Raw genomic sequence first — 20,000 nt, 5'->3', positions numbered from 1 at the left:
GAGAGGGGTGAGTAGAGGGGTGGGGTGGGGGTGGGGAGAGAGAAGGGGTAAGGGGGAGTGGTGGAGGAGAGGTGAGAGGGGTGAGTAGAGGGGTGGGGTGGGGGTGGGGAGAGAGGAGGGTAAGGGGGAGTGGTGGAGGAGAGGTGAGAGGGGTGAGTAGAGGCGTGGGGTGGGGGTGGGGAGAGAGAAGGGGTAAGGGGGAGTGGTGGAGGAGAGGTGAGAGGGGTGAGTATAGGGGTGGGGTGGGTGTGGGGGAGAGAAGGGGTAAGGGGAGTGGTGGAGGAGAGGTGAGAGGGGTGAGTAGAGGGGTGGGGTGGGGGTGGGGAGAGAGGAGGGTAAAGGGAGTGGTGGAGGAGAGGTGAGAGGGGTGAGTAGAGGCGTGGGGTGGGGGTGGGGAGAGAGAAGGGGTAAGGGGAGTGGTGGAGGAGAGGTGAGAGGGGTGAGTAGAGGGGTGGGGTGGGGGTGGGGAGAGAGAAGGGGTAAGGGGGAGTGGTGGAGGAGAGGTGAGAGGGGTGGGGTGGGGAGAGAGAAGGGGTAAGGGGAGTGGTGGAGGAGAGGTGAGAGGGGTGAGTAGAGGGGTGGGGTGGGGAGAGAGAAGGGGTAAGGGGGAGTGGTGGAGGAGAGGTGAGAGGGGTGAGTAGAGGGGTGAGGTGGGGGTGGGGAGACAGGAGGGGTAAGGGGGAGTGGTGGAGGAGAGGTGAGAGGGGTGAGTAGAGGGGGTGGGGTGGGGAGAGAGAAGGGGTAAGGGGGAGTGGTGGAGGAGAGGTGAGAGGGGTGAGTAGAGGGGTGGGGTGGGGGTGGGGAGAGAGAAGGGGTAAGGGGGAGTGGTGGAGGAGAGGTGAGAGGGGTGAGTAGAGGGGTGGGGTGGGGTGGGGAGAGAGAAGGGGTAAGGGGGAGTGGTGGAGGAGAGGTGAGAGGGGTGAGTAGAGGGGTGGGGTGGGGGTGGGGAGAGAGAAGGGGTAAGGGGAGTGGTGGAGGAGAGGTGAGAGGGGTGAGTAGAGGGGTGGGGTGGGGGTGGGGAGAGAGGAGGGGTAAGGGGAGTGGTGGAGGAGAGGTGAGAGGGGTGAGTAGAGGGGTGGGGTGGGGGTGGGGAGAGAAGGGGTAAGGGGGAGTGGTGGAGGAGAGGTGAGAGGGGTGAGTAGAGGGGTGGGGTGGGGGTGGGGAGAGAGAAGGGGTAACACAGCCTGGGCCCAGGGCCACTACAGGGGTCTGGACAACCTGACACCACAGCCTGGGCCCAGGGCCACTACAGGGGTCTGGACAACCTGACACCACAGCCTGGGCCCAGGGCCACACAGGAGCACACATACAGTACAAATAGCACTCTATTCCCTATATACAGCTCTGGTCTAAAGTAGTGCACTATAAATTGAACCCTATTCTCTATATAGAGCTCTGGTCTAAAGTAGTGCACTATAAATGGAACCCTATTCTCTATATACAGCTCTGGTCTAAAGTAGTGCACTATAAATGGAACCCTATTCTCTATATAGAGCTCTGGTCTAAAGTAGTGCACTATAAATGGAACCCTATTCTCTATATACAGCTCTGGTCTAAAGTAGTGCACTATAAATGGAACCCTATTCTCTATATACAGCTCTGGTCTAAAGTAGTGCACTATAAATTGAACCCTATTCTCTATATAGAGCTGTGGTCTAACGTAGTGCACTATAAATGGAACCCTATTCTCTATATACAGCTCTGGTCTAAAGTAGTGCACTATAAATGGAACCCTATTCTCTATATAGAGCTGTGGTCTAAAGTAGTGCACTATAAATGGAACCCTATTCTCTATATAGAGCTCTGGTCTAAAGTAGTGCACTACAGTGAACAGGGAGCCATCCAGAGTCTACATTATTACAGTCTACTGGGCCAGGGGTCAGTTCACAGTCCACCAGCTAGTCCACAGGCCTGGCAGGAAAAGAGCTCAAACATCGTTGTGGTTCTTAGGTCTTCGTTCCAATCCGTCTCCATGTACCATATAAAATGCACCGTGGTCGAAAGGAGTGACCAAATAATCACAGACCAGGGATATGGCGAGACCAGGGGAGAGAGAGAGAGACACCAGGGAGAGAGAGAGACACCAGGGAGAGAGAGAGAGACCATGGAGAGAGAGAGACACCAGGGAGAGAGAGAGAGAGAGAGAGAGAGAGAGAGAGAGAGAGAGAGAGAGAGAGAGAGAGAGAGAGAGAGAGAGAGAGAGAGAGAGAGAGAGAAGAGAGAGAGAGAAATACCTTCAGGGGAGAGAGAGAGACACCAGGGAGAGAGAGAGAGAGAGAGACACCAGGGGAGAGAGAGACACCAGGGAGAGAGAGAGACACCAGGGAGAGAGAGAGAGACACCAGGGAGAGTGAGAGAGACCAGGGAGAGAGAGAGAGACCAGGGAGAGAGAGAGAGAGAGAGAGAGAGACCAGGGAGAGAGAGAGACAGAGAGAGAGAGACCAGGGGAGAGAGAGAGAGACACCAGGGAGAGAGAGAAAGAGACACCAGGGAGAGAGAGAAAGAGACACCAGGGAGATAGAGAGAGAGAGACCAGGGAGAGAGAGAGAGACCAGGGAGAGAGAGAGACACCAGGGAGAGATAGAGAGAGAGAGACCAGGGAGGGAGAGAGAGACCAGGGAGAGAGAGAGAGAGAGAGAGAGAGAGAGAGAGAGAGAGAGAGAGAGAGAGAGAGAGAGAGACACCAGGGAGAGAGAGAGAGAGGGAGAGAGAGAGAGAGAGAGAGAGAGAGAGAGAGAGAGAGAGAGAGAGAGAGACCAGGGGAGAGAGAGAGAGAGACCAGGGAGAGAGAGAGAGAGACACCAGGGAGAGAGAGAGAGAGAGAGACCAGAGAGAGAGAGAGAGAGAGAGAGAGAGAGAGAGAGAGAGACCAGGGAGAGAGAGAGAGAGACCAGGGAGGGAGAGAGAGAGAGGAGAGAGAGAGAGAGAGAGAGAGAGAGAGAGAGAGAGAGAGAGAGAGAGAGAGAGAGAGAGAGAGAGAGAGAGAGAGAGAGAGAGAGAGAGAGAGAGAGAGACCAGGGAGAGAGAGAGAGAGACCAGGGAGAGAGAGAGAGACACCAGGGAGAGAGAGAGAGAGAGACCAGAGAGAGAGAGAGAGAGAGAGAGAGAGAGAGAGAGCGAGAGAGAGAGAGAGAGAGAGAGAGAGAGAGAGAGAGAGAGAGAGAGAGAGAGACACCAAGAGAGAGAGAGAGAAAGACAGTGACACACACACAGTGACACACACACATAGTGACACACACACACACACACACACACACACACACACACACACACACACACACACACACACACATGACAGAGACACACAGTGACACACACACACACACACACACACACACACACACACACACACACACACACACACACACACACACACACACACACACACACACAGTGACACACACAGTGACACACACACACACACACACACACACACACACACACACACACACACACACACACACACACACACAACAGAGACACACAGTGACACACACACACACACACACACACAGTGACACACACACAACACATTTAAAAATCATCAGACTAGCAGTTGCTGGGCTAGTGTTGCTAGGTGACATCTATCTAAACAGCGCAAAGTCGAGGCTGGGGTTCAGACTCAAATGGCACGCTATTCCCTATGTAGTGAACTACTTTAAACCAGGACCCATAGTGCACCCTATTCCCTATGTAGTGAACTACTTTAAACCAGGACCCATAGTGCACCCTATTCCCTATGTAGTGAACTACTTTAAACCAGGACCCATAGTGCACCCTATTCCCTATGTAGTGAACTACTTTAAACCAGGACCCATAGTGCACCCTATTCCCTATGTAGTGAACTACTTTAAACCAGGACCCATAGTGCACCCTATTCCCTATGTAGTGAACTACTTTAAACCAGGACCCATAGTGCACCCTATTCCCTATGTAGTGAACTACTTTAAACCAGGACCCATAGTGCACCCTATTCCCTATGTAGTGAACTACTTTAAACCAGGACCCATAGTGCACCCTATTCCCTATGTAAGTGCACTACTTTAAACCAGGACCCATAGTGCACCCTATTCCCTATGTAGTGCACTACTTTAAACCAGGACCCATAGTGCACCCTATTCCCTATGTAGTGAACTACTTTAAACCAGGACCCATAGTGCACCCTATTCCCTATGTAGTGAACTACTTTAAACCAGGACCCATAGTGCACCCTATTCCCTATGTAGTGAACTACTTTAAACCAGGACCCATAGTGCACCCTATTCCCTATGTAGTGCACCACTTTAAACCAGGACCCATAGTGCACCCTATTCCCTATGTAGTGCACTACTTTAAACCAGGACCCATAGTGCACCCTATTCCCTATGTAGTGCACTACTTTAAACCAGGACCCATAGTGCACCCTATTCCCTATGTAGTGCACTACTTTAAACCAGGACCCATAGTGCACCCTATTCCCTATGTAGTGCACCACTTTAAACCAGGACCCATAGTGCACTCTATTCCCTATGTAGTGCACCACTTTAAACCAGGACCCATAGTGCACTATTTTTTATTTTTTACCTTTATTTAACGAGGCAAGTCAGTTAAGAACAAATTCTTATTTTCAATGACGTTCTAGGAACAGTGGGTTAACTGCCTGTTCAGGGGCAGAATAACAGATTTGTACCTTGTCAGCTCGGGGGTTTGAACTCGCAACCTTCCGGTTACTAGTCCAACGCTCTAACCACTAGGCTACCCTGCCACCTCTACACTCTAACCACTAGGCTACCCTGCCACCTCTACACTCTAACCACTAGGCTACCCTGCCGCCTCTACACTCTAACCACTAGGCTACCCTGCCACCTCTACACTCTAACCACTAGGCTACCCTGCCACCTCTACACTCTAACCACTAGGCTACCCTGCCACCTCTACACTCTAACCACTAGGCTACCCTGCCACCTCTACACTCTAACCACTAGGCTACCCTGCCACCTCTACAATCTAACCACTAGGCTACCCTGCCACCTCTACACTCTAACCACTAGGCTACCCTGCCACCTCTACACTCTAACCACTAGGCTACCCTGCCACCTCTACACTCTAACCACTAGGCTACCCTGCCAGCTCTACACTCTAACCACTAGGCTACCCTGCCACCTCTACACTCTAACCACTAGGCTACCATGCCACCTCTACGCTCTAACCACTAGGCTACCCTGCCGCCACTATATATGAAATAGGGTGCCATTTTGGACATACAACACAGTGTGTTGTGGCCTGGGAGTAGGGTCGTCAAGGTGATTACATACCAGTATACCATAAACAGTGTTTTTTTTAACATGGATCTACTGAAATCAACACCATGGAACATGAGTTTAACATTTCATACTAAGCATACTACACAGATCATACACGTTAACATTAGCTAGCTAGCTAACAGTAGCATACTACACAGATCATACACGTTAACGTTAGCTAGCGAGCTAACAGTAGCATACTACACAGATCATACACGTTAATGTTAGCTAGCGAGCTAACAGTAGCATTCTACACAGATCATACACGTTAACGTTAGCTACTGAGCCAGACAGCTAACATTAGCTAGCGAGCTAACAGTAGCATACTACACAGATCATACACGTTAACGTTAGCTCCTGAGCCAGACAGCTGACATTAGCTAGCGAGCTAACAGTAGCATACTACACAGATCATACACGTTAACGTTAGCTACTGAGCCAGACAGCTAACATTAGCTAGCTAGCTAACAGTAGCATACTACACAGATCATACACGTTAACGTTAGCTAGCTAGCTAACAGTAGCATACTACACAGATCATACACGTTAACGTTAGCTAGCGAGCTAACAGTAGCATACTACACAGATCATACACGTTAACGTTAGCTAGCGAGCTAACAGTAGCATACTACACAGATCATACACGTTAACGTTAGCTCCTGAGCCAGACAGCTAACATTAGCTAGCGAGCTAACAGTAGCATACTACACAGATCATACACGTTAACGTTAGCTACTGAGCCAGACAGCTAACATTAGCTAGCTAGCTAACAGTAGCATACTACACAGATCATACACGTTAACATTAGCTAGCTAGCTAACAGTAGCATACTACACAGATCATACACGTTAACATTAGCTACTGAGCCAGCCAGACAGCTAACATTAGCCAGCTAGCTAACAGTACGCTTTACACTTTAACTTGCAATGAAAATGACTTTCTAACTAAATTTGAAACGTGCAAAATTTCTGAAAATGTAGCTAGCTAGACTCTCTTCCGCGTGTACTTGGATTAAAGCTTCTCCCTCTCTGTCACGGATGCCACGGTCGCTCTTAGTTTTAAAGATGTAATCCGAAGACAGGCGTTTTATACAACAGCTTTCTGTGTGTGTTCTCTTTTTCGATTCCCTCTGCATATTTTTAATCTAACGACCTAAATGTTCTCCATCTCCTTAGCTATCATTCCACTGCTTTCAAAACCCGGTCCTCTAGAAAGTGGAGAGCACTATTAACACTTTTGCAGTTATTTGTGACATTGTTCAAAAAAAATCTGTGTTAGAAAGGATTACCTACACATACTGAGCAGCTCATGTTATAGACGGAAGCCAGCTACATGGTAGACCAATCAGAACTTATCTCTCAGCATGTTCAGCCCATCCATTATTTCAGCCAATCATGGTCTTTTTCCTTGGCTAAAACAACTAGGTTTGTAATTGATTAAGACACGTGAAAGTTCACATGTTCTAGAAGGCATTTCTGACATTAAAAACATTTAAAGTTAAAATGCCTATCGTGTGTAGTACTGCCGAGCGACATGTGCTTAGTTTTCTGAAATTAGTCACATATTGTCAATGGTGCCACTTCCTCCAATCCTTTTCTCTCCCTCTTATTCTCTCCTTCCTCTCCTCATCTTCACTCCTTCCTCTCCTCCTCTTCTCTTTTCCTCTCCTCCTCTTATCTCCTTCCTCTCCTCCTCTTCGCTTTTCCTCTCCTCCTCTTCGCTTTTCCTCTCCTCCTCTTCTCTTTTCCTCTCCTCCTCTTCGCTTTTCCTCTCCTCCTCTTATCTCCTTCCTCTCCTCCTCTTCGCTTTTCCTCTCCTCCTCTTATCTCCTTCCTCTCCTCCTCTTCTCTTTTCCTCTCCTCCTCTTATCTCCTTCCTCTCCTCCTCTTCTCTTTTCCTCTCCTCCTCTTATCTCCTTCCTCTCCTCCTCTTCTCTTTTCCTCTCCTCCTCTTATCTCCTTCCTCTCCTCCTCTTCTCTTTTCCTCTCCTCCTCTTATCTCCTTCCTCTCCTCCTCTTCTCTTTTCCTCTCCTCCTCTTATCTCCTTCCTCTCCTCCTCTTCTCTTTTCCTCTCCTCCTCTTATCTCCTTCCTCTCCTCCTCTTCTCTTTTCCTCTCCTCCTCTTATCTCCTTCCTCTCCTCCTCTTCTCTTTTCCTCTCCTCCTCTTCTCTTTTCCTCTCCTCCTCTTATCTCCTTCCTCTCCTCCTCTTCTCTTTTCCTCTCCTCCTCTTATCTCCTTCCTCTCCTCCTCTTCTCTTTTCCTCTCCTCCTCTTCTCTTTTCCTCTCCTCCTCTTATCTCCTTCCTCTCCTCCTCTTCGCTTTTCCTCTCCTCCTCTTCGCTTTTCCTCTCCTCCTCTTCTCTTTTCCTCTCCTCCTCTTCTCTTTTCCTCTCCTCCTCTTCGCTTTTCCTCTCCTCCTCTTCTCTTTTCCTCTCCTCCTCTTCTCTTTTCCTCTCCTCCTCTTCTCTTTTCCTCTCCTCCTCTTCTCTTTTCCTCTCCTCCTCTTCTCTTTTCCTCTCCTCCTCTTCTCTTTTCCTCTCCTCCTCTTATCTCCTTCCTCTCCTCCTCTTCTCTTTTCCTCTCCTCCTCTTCGCTTTTCCTCTCCTCCTCTTATCTCCTTCCTCTCCTCCTCTTCTCTTTTCCTCTCCTCCTCTTCTCTTTTCCTCTCCTCCTCTTATCTCCTTCCTCTCCTTATCTTCTCTCCTTCCTCTCCTCCTCTTCTCTTTTCCTCTTCCTCCCTCTCTCCCTCCCTACCTCCCAGGTGGTGAGGGATCAAATATCTCATTGTACAGTGAAGCTGCGCCAGACAACAGGCCTGATGGAATACTGTGTGGAGGTCATCAAGGAGAACGACCCCAGCGGGTTCCTACAGGTGTGTGTGTGTGTGTGTGTGCACACATCCACGTTATGTTAGAACACATCCACGTTATGTTAGAACACATCTATGTTATGTTAGAACACATCTACGTTATAATAGAACACATCCACGTTATAATAGAACACATCCACGTTATGTTAGAACACATCTATGTTATGTTAGAACACATCTACGTTATAATAGAACACATCCACGTTATGTTAGAACACATCCACGTTATGTTAGAACACATCCACGTTATGATAGAACACATCCATGTTATGTTAGAACACATCCACGTTATGTTATAACACATCCACGTTATGTTATAACACATCCACGTTATGTTAGAACACATCCATGTTATGTTAGAACACATCCACGTTATGTTAGAACACATCCATGTTATGTTATAACACATCCATGTTATGTTATAACACATCCACGTTATGTTATAACACATCCACGTTATGTTATAACACATCCATGTTATGTTATAACACATCCATGTTATGTTAGAACACATCCATGTTATGTTATAACACATCCATGTTATGTTATAACACATCCACGTTATGTTATAACACATCCATGTTATGTTATAACACATCCATGTTATGTTATAACACATCCATGTTATGTTAGAACACATCCACGTTATGTTATAACACATCCACGTTATGTTATAACACATCCACGTTATGTTATAACACATCCATGTTATGTTATAACACATCCATGTTATGTTATAACACATCCATGTTATGATAGAACACATCCACGTCATGTTAGAACACATCCACGTTATAATAGAACACATCCACGTTATGTTAGAACACATCCACGTTATGATGGAACACATCCACGTTATGTTAGAACACATCCACGTTATGATAGAACACATCCACGTTATGATAGAACACATCCACGTTATGTTATAACACATCCACGTTATGATAGAACACATCCACGTTATGATAGAACACATCCACGTTATGATAGAACACATCCACGTTATGATAGAACACATCCACGTTATGATAGAACACATCCACGTTATGATAGAACACATCCACGTTATGATAGAACACATCCACGTTATGATAGAACACATCCACGTTATGATAGAACACATCCACGTTATGATAGAACACATCCACGTTATGATGGAACACATCCACGTTATGATAGAACACATCCACGTTATGTTAGAACACATCCAAGTTATGTTAGAACACATCCAAGTTATGTTAGAACACATCCACGTTATGTTAGAACACATCCATGTTATGTTAGAACACATCCACGTTATGATGGAACACATCCACGTTATGATGGAACACATCCACGTTATGTTAGAACACATCCAAGTTATGTTAGAACACATCCAAGTTATGTTAGAACACATCCACGTTATGTTAGAACACATCCATGTTATGTTAGAACACATCCACGTTATGATGGAACACATCCATGTTATGTTATAACACATCCATACGTTATGTTATAACACATCCATGTTATGTTAGAACACATCCACGTTATGATGGAACACATCCATGTTATGTTATAACACATCCATGTTATGTTAGAACACATCCACGTTATGTTATAACACATCCATGTTATGTTAGAACACATCCACGTTATGTTAGAACACATCTACGTTATGATAGAACACATCCACGTTATGATAGAACACATCCACGTTATGTTATAACACATCCATGTTATGTTATAACACATCCACGTTATGATGGAACACATCCACGTTATGTTAGAACACATCCACGTTATAATAGAACACATCCATGTTATGTTATAACACATCCATGTTATGTTAGAACACATCCACGTTATGTTAGAACACATCTACGTTATGATAGAACACATCCACGTTATGATAGAACACATCCACGTTATGATATAACACATCCACGTTATGATAGAACACATCCACGTTATGATAGAACACATCCACGATATGTTAGAACACATCCATGTTATGTTAGAACACATCCACGTTATGTTATAACACATCCATGTTATGTTAGAACACATCCACGTTATGTTAGAACACATCCACGTTATGTTAGAACACATCCACGTTATGTTAGAACACATCCACGTTATGTTATAACACATCCACGTTATGTTAGAACACATCCACGTTATGTTAGAACACATCCACGTTATGTTAGAACACATCCACGTTATGTTAGAACACATCCACGTTATGTTAGAACACATCCACGTTATGATAGAACACATCCACGTTATGTTAGAACACATCCACGTTATGATAGAACACATCCACGTTATGTTAGAACACATCCACGTTATGATAGAACACATCCACGTTATGATAGAACACATCCACGTTATGTTATAACACATCCACGTTATGTTAGAACACATCCACGTTATGTTATAACACATCCACGTTATGTTAGAACACATCCACGTTATGTTAGAACACATCCACGTTATGTTAGAACACATCCACGTTATGATGGAACACATCCACGTTATGTTATAACACATCCATGTTATGTTATAACACATCCACGTTATGTTATAACACATCCATGTTATGATAGAACACATCCACGTTATGATAGAACACATCCACGTTATGTTATAACACATCCATGTTATGTTATAACACATCCACGTTATGTTAGAACACATCCACGTTATGTTAGAACACATCCATACGTTATGTTAGAACACATCCACGTTATGTTATAACACATCCACGTTATGTTAGAACACATCCACGCTATGTTAGAACACATCCATGTTATGTTAGAACACATCCACGTTATGATAGAACACATCCATGTTATGTTATAACACATCCACGTTATGTTATAACACATCCATGTTATGTTATAACACATCCACGTTATGTTATAACACATCCATGTTATGTTATAACACATCCATGTTATGTTATAACACATCCATGTTATGTTATAACACATCCATGTTATGTTAGAACACATCCATGTTATGTTATAACACATCCATGTTATGTTAGAACACATCCACGTTATGTTATAACACATCCATGTTATGTTATAACACATCCATGTTATGATAGAACACATCCATGTTATGTTAGAACACATCCACGTTATGTTATAACACATCCACGTTATGTTATAACACATCCACGTTATGTTATAACACATCCATGTTATGTTATAACACATCCATGTTATGTTATAACACATCCATGTTATGATAGAACACATCCACGTCATGTTAGAACACATCCACGTTATAATAGAACACATCCACGTTATGATAGAACACATCCACGTTATGATAGAACACATCCACGTTATGTTAGAACACATCCACGTTATGTTATAACACATCCACGTTATGATAGAACACATCCACGTTATGTTAGAACACATCCACGTTATGATAGAACACATCCACGTTATGATAGAACACATCCACGTTATGATAGAACACATCCACGTTATGATAGAACACATCCACGTTATGATAGAACACATCCACGTTATGATAGAACACATCCACGTTATGATAGAACACATCCACGTTATGATAGAACACATCCACGTTATGATAGAACACATCCACGTTATGTTAGAACACATCCACGTTATGATGGAACACATCCACGTTATGATGGAACACATCCACGTTATGTTAGAACACATCCACGTTATGTTAGAACACATCCATACGTTATGTTAGAACACATCCACGTTATGTTAGAACACATCCACGTTATGTTAGAACACATCCACGTTATGATGGAACACATCCACGTTATGATAGAACACATCCACGTTATGTTAGAACACATCCAAGTTATGTTAGAACACATCCAAGTTATGTTAGAACACATCCACGTTATGTTAGAACACATCCATGTTATGTTAGAACACATCCACGTTATGATGGAACACATCCACGTTATGATGGAACACATCCATACGTTATGTTATAACACATCCATGTTATGTTAGAACACATCCACGTTATGATGGAACACATCCACGTTATGTTATAACACATCCATGTTATGTTAGAACACATCCACGTTATGTTATAACACATCCATGTTATGTTAGAACACATCCACGTTATGATGGAACACATCCATACGTTATGTTATAACACATCCATGTTATGTTAGAACACATCCACGTTATGTTATAACACATCCATGTTATGTTATAACACATCCACGTTATGATGGAACACATCCATACGTTATGTTAGAACACATCCACGTTATGATAGAACACATCCACGTTATGTTAGAACACATCCACGTTATGTTATAACACATCCACGTTATGTTAGAACACATCCACGTTATGTTAGAACACATCCACGTTATGTTATAACACATCCACGTTATGTTAGAACACATCCACGTTATGTTATAACACATCCACGTTATGTTAGAACACATCCACGTTATGTTAGAACACATCCACGTTATGTTAGAACACATCCACGTTATGTTAGAACACATCCACGTTATGTTATAACACATCCACGTTATGATAGAACACATCCACGTTATGTTAGAACACATCCACGTTATGATAGAACACATCCACGTTATGTTAGAACACATCCACGTTATGATAGAACACATCCACGTTATGATAGAACACATCCACGTTATGTTATAACACATCCACGTTATGTTAGAACACATCCACGTTATGTTAGAACACATCCACGTTATGTTATAACACATCCACGTTATGATAGAACACATCCACGTTATGATAGAACACATCCACGTTATGATAGAACACATCCACGTTATGTTATAACACATCCATGTTATGTTATAACACATCCACGTTATGTTATAACACATCCATGTTATGATAGAACACATCCACGTTATGATGGAACACATCCATGTTATGATAGAACACATCCACGTTATGTTATAACACATCCACGTTATGTTAGAACACATCCACGTTATGTTAGAACACATCCACGTTATGTTAGAACACATCCACGTTATGTTAGAACACATCCACGTTATGTTAGAACACATCCACGTTATGTTAGAACACATCCACGTTATGTTATAACACATCCATGTTATGTTAGAACACATCCACGTTATGTTATAACACATCCACGTTATGTTAGAACACATCCACGTTATGTTATAACACATCCACGTTATGATAGAACACATCCACATGATGTTAGAACACATCCACGTTATGTTATAACACATCCATACGTTATGTTATAACACATCCACGTTATGTTATAACACATCCACGTTATGATAGAACACATCCACGTTATGATGGAACACATCCACGTTATGATGGAACACATCCATACGTTATGTTAGAACACATCCACGTTATGATAGAACAAATCCACGTTATGTTAGAACACATCCACGTTATGTTAGAACACATCCACGTCATGTTAGAACACATCCACGTTATGTTAGAACACATCCACGTTATGATAGAACACATCCACGTTATGTTAGAACACATCCACGTTATGATGGAACACATCCACGTTATGATGGAACACATCCGTACGTTATGTTAGAACACATCCACGTTATGATAGAACACATCCACGTTATGTTAGAACACATCCACGTTATGTTAGAACACATCCACGTTATGATGGAACACATCCACGTTATGATAGAACACATCCACGTTATGTTATAACACATCCACGTTATGTTAGAACACATCCACGTTATGTTAGAACACATCCACGTTATAATAGAACACATCTACGTTATGATAGAACACATCCACGTTATGTTAGAACACATCCACGTTATGTTAGAACACATCCACGTTATGTTAGAACACATCCACGTTATAATAGAACACATCTACGTTATGATAGAACACATCCACGTTATGTTAGAACACATCCACGTTATGTTAGAACACATCCACGTTATGATAGAACACATCCACGTTATGATAGAACACATCCACGTTATGATGGAACACATCCATACGTTATGTTAGAACACATCCACGTTATGTTAGAACACATCCACGTTATGTTAGAACACATCCACGTTATGTTAGAACACATCCACGTTATGTTAGAACACATCCACGTTATGATAGAACACATCCACGTTATGATAGAACACATCCACGTTATGTTAGAACACATCCACGTTATGATAGAACACATCTACGTTATGATGGAACACATCCATACGTTATGTTAGAACACATCCACGTTATGATAGAACACATCCACGTTATGTTAGAACACATCCACGTTATGATAGAACACATCCACGTTATGTTATAACACATCCACGTTATGTTAGAACACATCCACGTTATGTTAGAACACATCCACGTTATGTTAGAACACATCCACGTTATGATAGAACACATCCACGTTATGATAGAACACATCCACGTTATGATGGAACACATCCATACGTTATGTTAGAACACATCCATGTTATGTTATAACACATCCACGTTATGTTATAACACATCCATGTTATGATAGAACACATCCACGTTATGATAGAACACATCCACGTTATGTTATAACACATCCATGTTATGTTATAACACATCCACGTTATGTTAGAACACATCCACGTTATGTTAGAACACATCCATACGTTATGTTAGAACACATCCACGTTATGTTATAACACATCCACGTTATGTTAGAACACATCCACGCTATGTTAGAACACATCCATGTTATGTTAGAACACATCCACGTTATGATAGAACACATCCATGTTATGTTATAACACATCCACGTTATGTTAGAACACATCCACGTTATGTTAGAACACATCCACGTTATGTTATAACACATCCATGTTATGTTAGAACACATCCACGTTATGTTATAACACATCCATGTTATGTTATAACACATCCACGTTATGTTAGAACACATCCATGTTATGTTATAACACATCCATGTTATGATAGAACACATCCACGTTATGTTATAACACATCCATGTTATGTTATAACACATCCATGTTATGATAGAACACATCCATGTTATGTTAGAACACATCCACGTTATGTTATAACACATCCACGTTATGTTATAACACATCCACGTTATGTTATAACACATCCATGTTATGTTATAACACATCCATGTTATGTTATAACACATCCATGTTATGATAGAACACATCCACGTCATGTTAGAACACATCCACGTTATAATAGAACACATCCACGTTATGATAGAACACATCCACGTTATAATAGAACACATCCACGTTATGTTAGAACACATCCACGTTATAATAGAACACATCCACGTTATGTTAGAACACATCCACGTTATGTTAGAACACATCCACGTTATGATAGAACACATCCACGTTATGATAGAACACATCCACGTTATGATAGAACACATCCACGTTATGATAGAACACATCCACGTTATGATAGAACACATCCACGTTATGATAGAACACATCCACGTTATGATAGAACACATCCACGTTATGATAGAACACATCCACGTTATGATAGAACACATCCACGTTATGATAGAACACATCCACGTTATGATGGAACACATCCATACGTTATGTTAGAACACATCCACGTTATGTTAGAACACATCCAAGTTATGTTAGAACACATCCACGTTATGTTAGAACACATCCACGTTATGTTAGAACACATCCACGTTATGTTAGAACACATCCACGTTATGATGGAACACATCCACGTTATGATAGAACACATCCACGTTATGTTAGAACACATCCAAGTTATGTTAGAACACATCCAAGTTATGTTAGAACACATCCACGTTATGTTAGAACACATCCATGTTATGTTAGAACACATCCACGTTATGATGGAACACATCCACGTTATGATGGAACACATCCATACGTTATGTTATAACACATCCATGTTATGTTAGAACACATCCACGTTATGATGGAACACATCCACGTTATGTTATAACACATCCATGTTATGTTATAACACATCCACGTTATGTTATAACACATCCATGTTATGATAGAACACATCCACGTTATGATAGAACACATCCACGTTATGTTATAACACATCCATGTTATGTTAGAACACATCCACGTTATGTTATAACACATCCATGTTATGTTATAACACATCCACGTTATGATGGAACACATCCACGTTATGTTAGAACACATCCACGTTATAATAGAACACATCCATGTTATGTTAGAACACATCCACGTTATGTTATAACACATCCATGTTATGTTATAACACATCCACGTTATGATGGAACACATCCATACGTTATGTTATAACACATCCACGTTATGTTAGAACACATCCACGTTATGTTATAACACATCCACGTTATGTTAGAACACATCCACGTTATGTTAGAACACATCCACGTTATGTTATAACACATCCACGTTATGTTAGAACACATCCACGTTATGTTATAACACATCCACGTTATGTTATAACACATCCATGTTATGTTAGAACACATCCACGTTATGTTAGAACACATCCACGTTATGTTATAACACATCCACGTTATGTTAGAACACATCCACGTTATGTTATAACACATCCACGTTATGTTAGAACACATCCACGTTATGTTAGAACACATCCATGTTATGTTAGAACACATCCACGTTATGTTAGAACACATCCACGTTATGTTAGAACACATCCACGTTATGATAGAACACATCCACGTTATGTTAGAACACATCCACGTTATGATAGAACACATCCACGTTATGTTAGAACACATCCACGTTATGATAGAACACATCCACGTTATGATAGAACACATCCACGTTATGTTATAACACATCCACGTTATGTTAGAACACATCCACGTTATGTTAGAACACATCCACGTTATGTTATAACACATCCACGTTATGATAGAACACATCCACGTTATGTTAGAACACATCCACGTTATGATGGAACACATCCACGTTATGTTATAACACATCCATGTTATGTTATAACACATCCACGTTATGTTATAACACATCCATGTTATGATAGAACACATCCACGTTATGTTAGAACACATCCACGTTATGTTATAACACATCCACGTTATGTTAGAACACATCCACGTTATGTTAGAACACATCCACGTTATGTTAGAACACATCCATACGTTATGTTAGAACACATCCACGTTATGTTATAACACATCCACGTTATGTTAGAACACATCCACGTTATGTTAGAACACATCCACGTTATGTTAGAACACATCCACGTTATGTTAGAACACATCCACGTTATGTTATAACACATCCATGTTATGTTAGAACACATCCACGTTATGTTATAACACATCCACGTTATGTTAGAACACATCCACGTTATGTTAGAACACATCCACGTTATGTTATAACACATCCATACGTTATGTTATAACACATCCACGTTATGTTATAACACATCCACGTTATGATAGAACACATCCACGTTATGTTAGAACACATCCACGTTATGTTATAACACATCCACGTTATGATAGAACACATCCACGTTATGATAGAACACATCCACGTTATGTTAGAACACATCCACGTTATGTTATAACACATCCACGTTATGTTAGAACACATCCACGTTATGATAGAACACATCCACGTTATGATAGAACACATCCACGTTATAATAGAACACATCCACGTTATGATAGAACACATCCACGTTATAATAGAACACATCCACGTTATGTTAGAACACATCCACGTTATGATGGAACACATCCATACGTTATGTTATAACACATCCACGTTATGTTATAACACATCCACGTTATGATAGAACACATCCACGTTATGTTAGAACACATCCACGTTATGATAGAACACATCCACGTTATGTTAGAACACATCCACGTTATGATGGAACACATCCACGTTATGATGGAACACATCCACGTTATGTTAGAACACATCCACGTTATGATAGAACACATCCACGTTATGTTAGAACACATCCACGTTATGTTAGAACACATCCACGTTATGATGGAACACATCCATGTTATGATAGAACACATCCACGTTATGTTATAACACATCCACGTTATGTTAGAACACATCCACGTTATGTTAGAACACATCCACGTTATAATAGAACACATCTACGTTATGATAGAACACATCCACGTTATGTTATAACACATCCACGTTATGTTAGAACACATCCACGTTATGTTAGAACACATCCACGTTATAATAGAACACATCCACGTTATGATAGAACACATCCACGTTATGATGGAACACATCCATACGTTATGTTAGAACACATCCACGTTATGTTAGAACACATCCACGTTATGTTAGAACACATCCACGTTATGTTAGAACACATCCACGTCATGTTAGAACACATCCACGTTATGTTAGAACACATCCACGTTATGATAGAACACATCCACGTTATGTTAGAACACATCCACGTTATGATGGAACACATCCACGTTATGATGGAACACATCCATACGTTATGTTAGAACACATCCATACGTTATGTTAGAACACATCCACGTTATGTTAGAACACATCCACGTTATGTTAGAACACATCCACGTTATGATGGAACACATCCACGTTATGATAGAACACATCCACGTTATGTTATAACACATCCACGTTATGTTAGAACACATCCACGTTATGTTAGAACACATCCACGTTATAATAGAACACATCTACGTTATGATAGAACACATCCACGTTATGTTAGAACACATCCACGTTATGTTAGAACACATCCACGTTATGTTAGAACACATCCACGTTATAATAGAACACATCTACGTTATGATAGAACACATCCACGTTATGTTAGAACACATCCACGTTATGTTAGAACACATCCACGTTATGTTAGAACACATCCACGTCATGTTAGAAGACATCCACGTTATAATAGAGAGGTTCAACGGGTGTGTGAAGGTAAGTGTAGAGTCACATGAACTCATGGATGACATGTTTTACGTCTCTGTGTGCAGTTTGAAGGAAGTCTGAAGGTAGTTTTGTGAGCTATTGATAACTGACGTTAGCGTAATGTCTAGAAGTCTACAGGAACAGCTAGCATGCTGCGTTTGTATGACCACTCATCACATACAGCAGCTATCAGATGCATATCTGGTCTAAAGTAGTGGACTATATAGGGAATAGGGTAGTGGACTATTTAGGGAATATTATTATTATTTATTATTATTATTAGGGAATAGGTTGCCATTTGGGACATAAACTTTGACCCTGTCTGACCCCGTGACCCTGTATGACCCTGTGACCCTGTTCCTGCCCCCAGATCTCAGACGCCCTGATCAGGAGGGTGCACATGACGGAGGGCCAGTGGGGGAAGGGAACCCTGACCCCCAGGATGACCAGTGACTTTGACCTGACCCTGGACAGCGGACCCCTGTTACAGACCATCCACCAACTAGACTTTGTACAGATGAAAGGTAGAGGGGAGGAGGAGAGGTTGGGTGTAGTGTGTGTGTGTGTTGTCTCTAACTTGTGTGCGTGTCCCACTTCAGTCCCAGCAGCCCCCATGCTCCAGCTGGAGGAGTGCTGCACCATCAACAACAGCGCCACGTTGTCATGGAAACAGCCACCTCTCTCCACCATCGCCGTGGATGGATACATCCTGGAGCTGGACGACGGCAACGGGGGACAGTACAGGGTGGGTGATGTCATGGTAACAGGGACAGTTCAGGGTGTGTGTCTCCCTAGTAACAGGTGACAGTTCACGGGGGTGTCTCCATGGTAATGGGGGACAGTACAGGATGGGTGTCTCCTTGGTAA

General features: G+C 42.2%; 1 protein-coding gene across 1 annotated transcript in view; it reads left to right on the top strand.

Annotated features, from left to right (window-relative positions):
• LOC118379106 (E3 ubiquitin-protein ligase TRIM9-like) overlaps positions 1 to 20,000 on the top strand; it is a 109,867-nt gene that overhangs the window by 77,013 nt on the left and 12,854 nt on the right. The window contains 3 exon segments of the mRNA XM_052496224.1: positions 8,045 to 8,155; positions 19,504 to 19,657; positions 19,733 to 19,878. Of these exon segments, the coding sequence (XP_052352184.1) occupies positions 8,045 to 8,155; positions 19,504 to 19,657; positions 19,733 to 19,878 (411 nt within the window).

Source organism: Oncorhynchus keta, chromosome 35, assembly GCF_023373465.1.
Source record: "Oncorhynchus keta strain PuntledgeMale-10-30-2019 chromosome 35, Oket_V2, whole genome shotgun sequence".
Lineage (NCBI taxonomy): Eukaryota > Metazoa > Chordata > Actinopteri > Salmoniformes > Salmonidae > Oncorhynchus > Oncorhynchus keta.
This window is presented reverse-complemented; position numbering and strand designations above follow the sequence as displayed.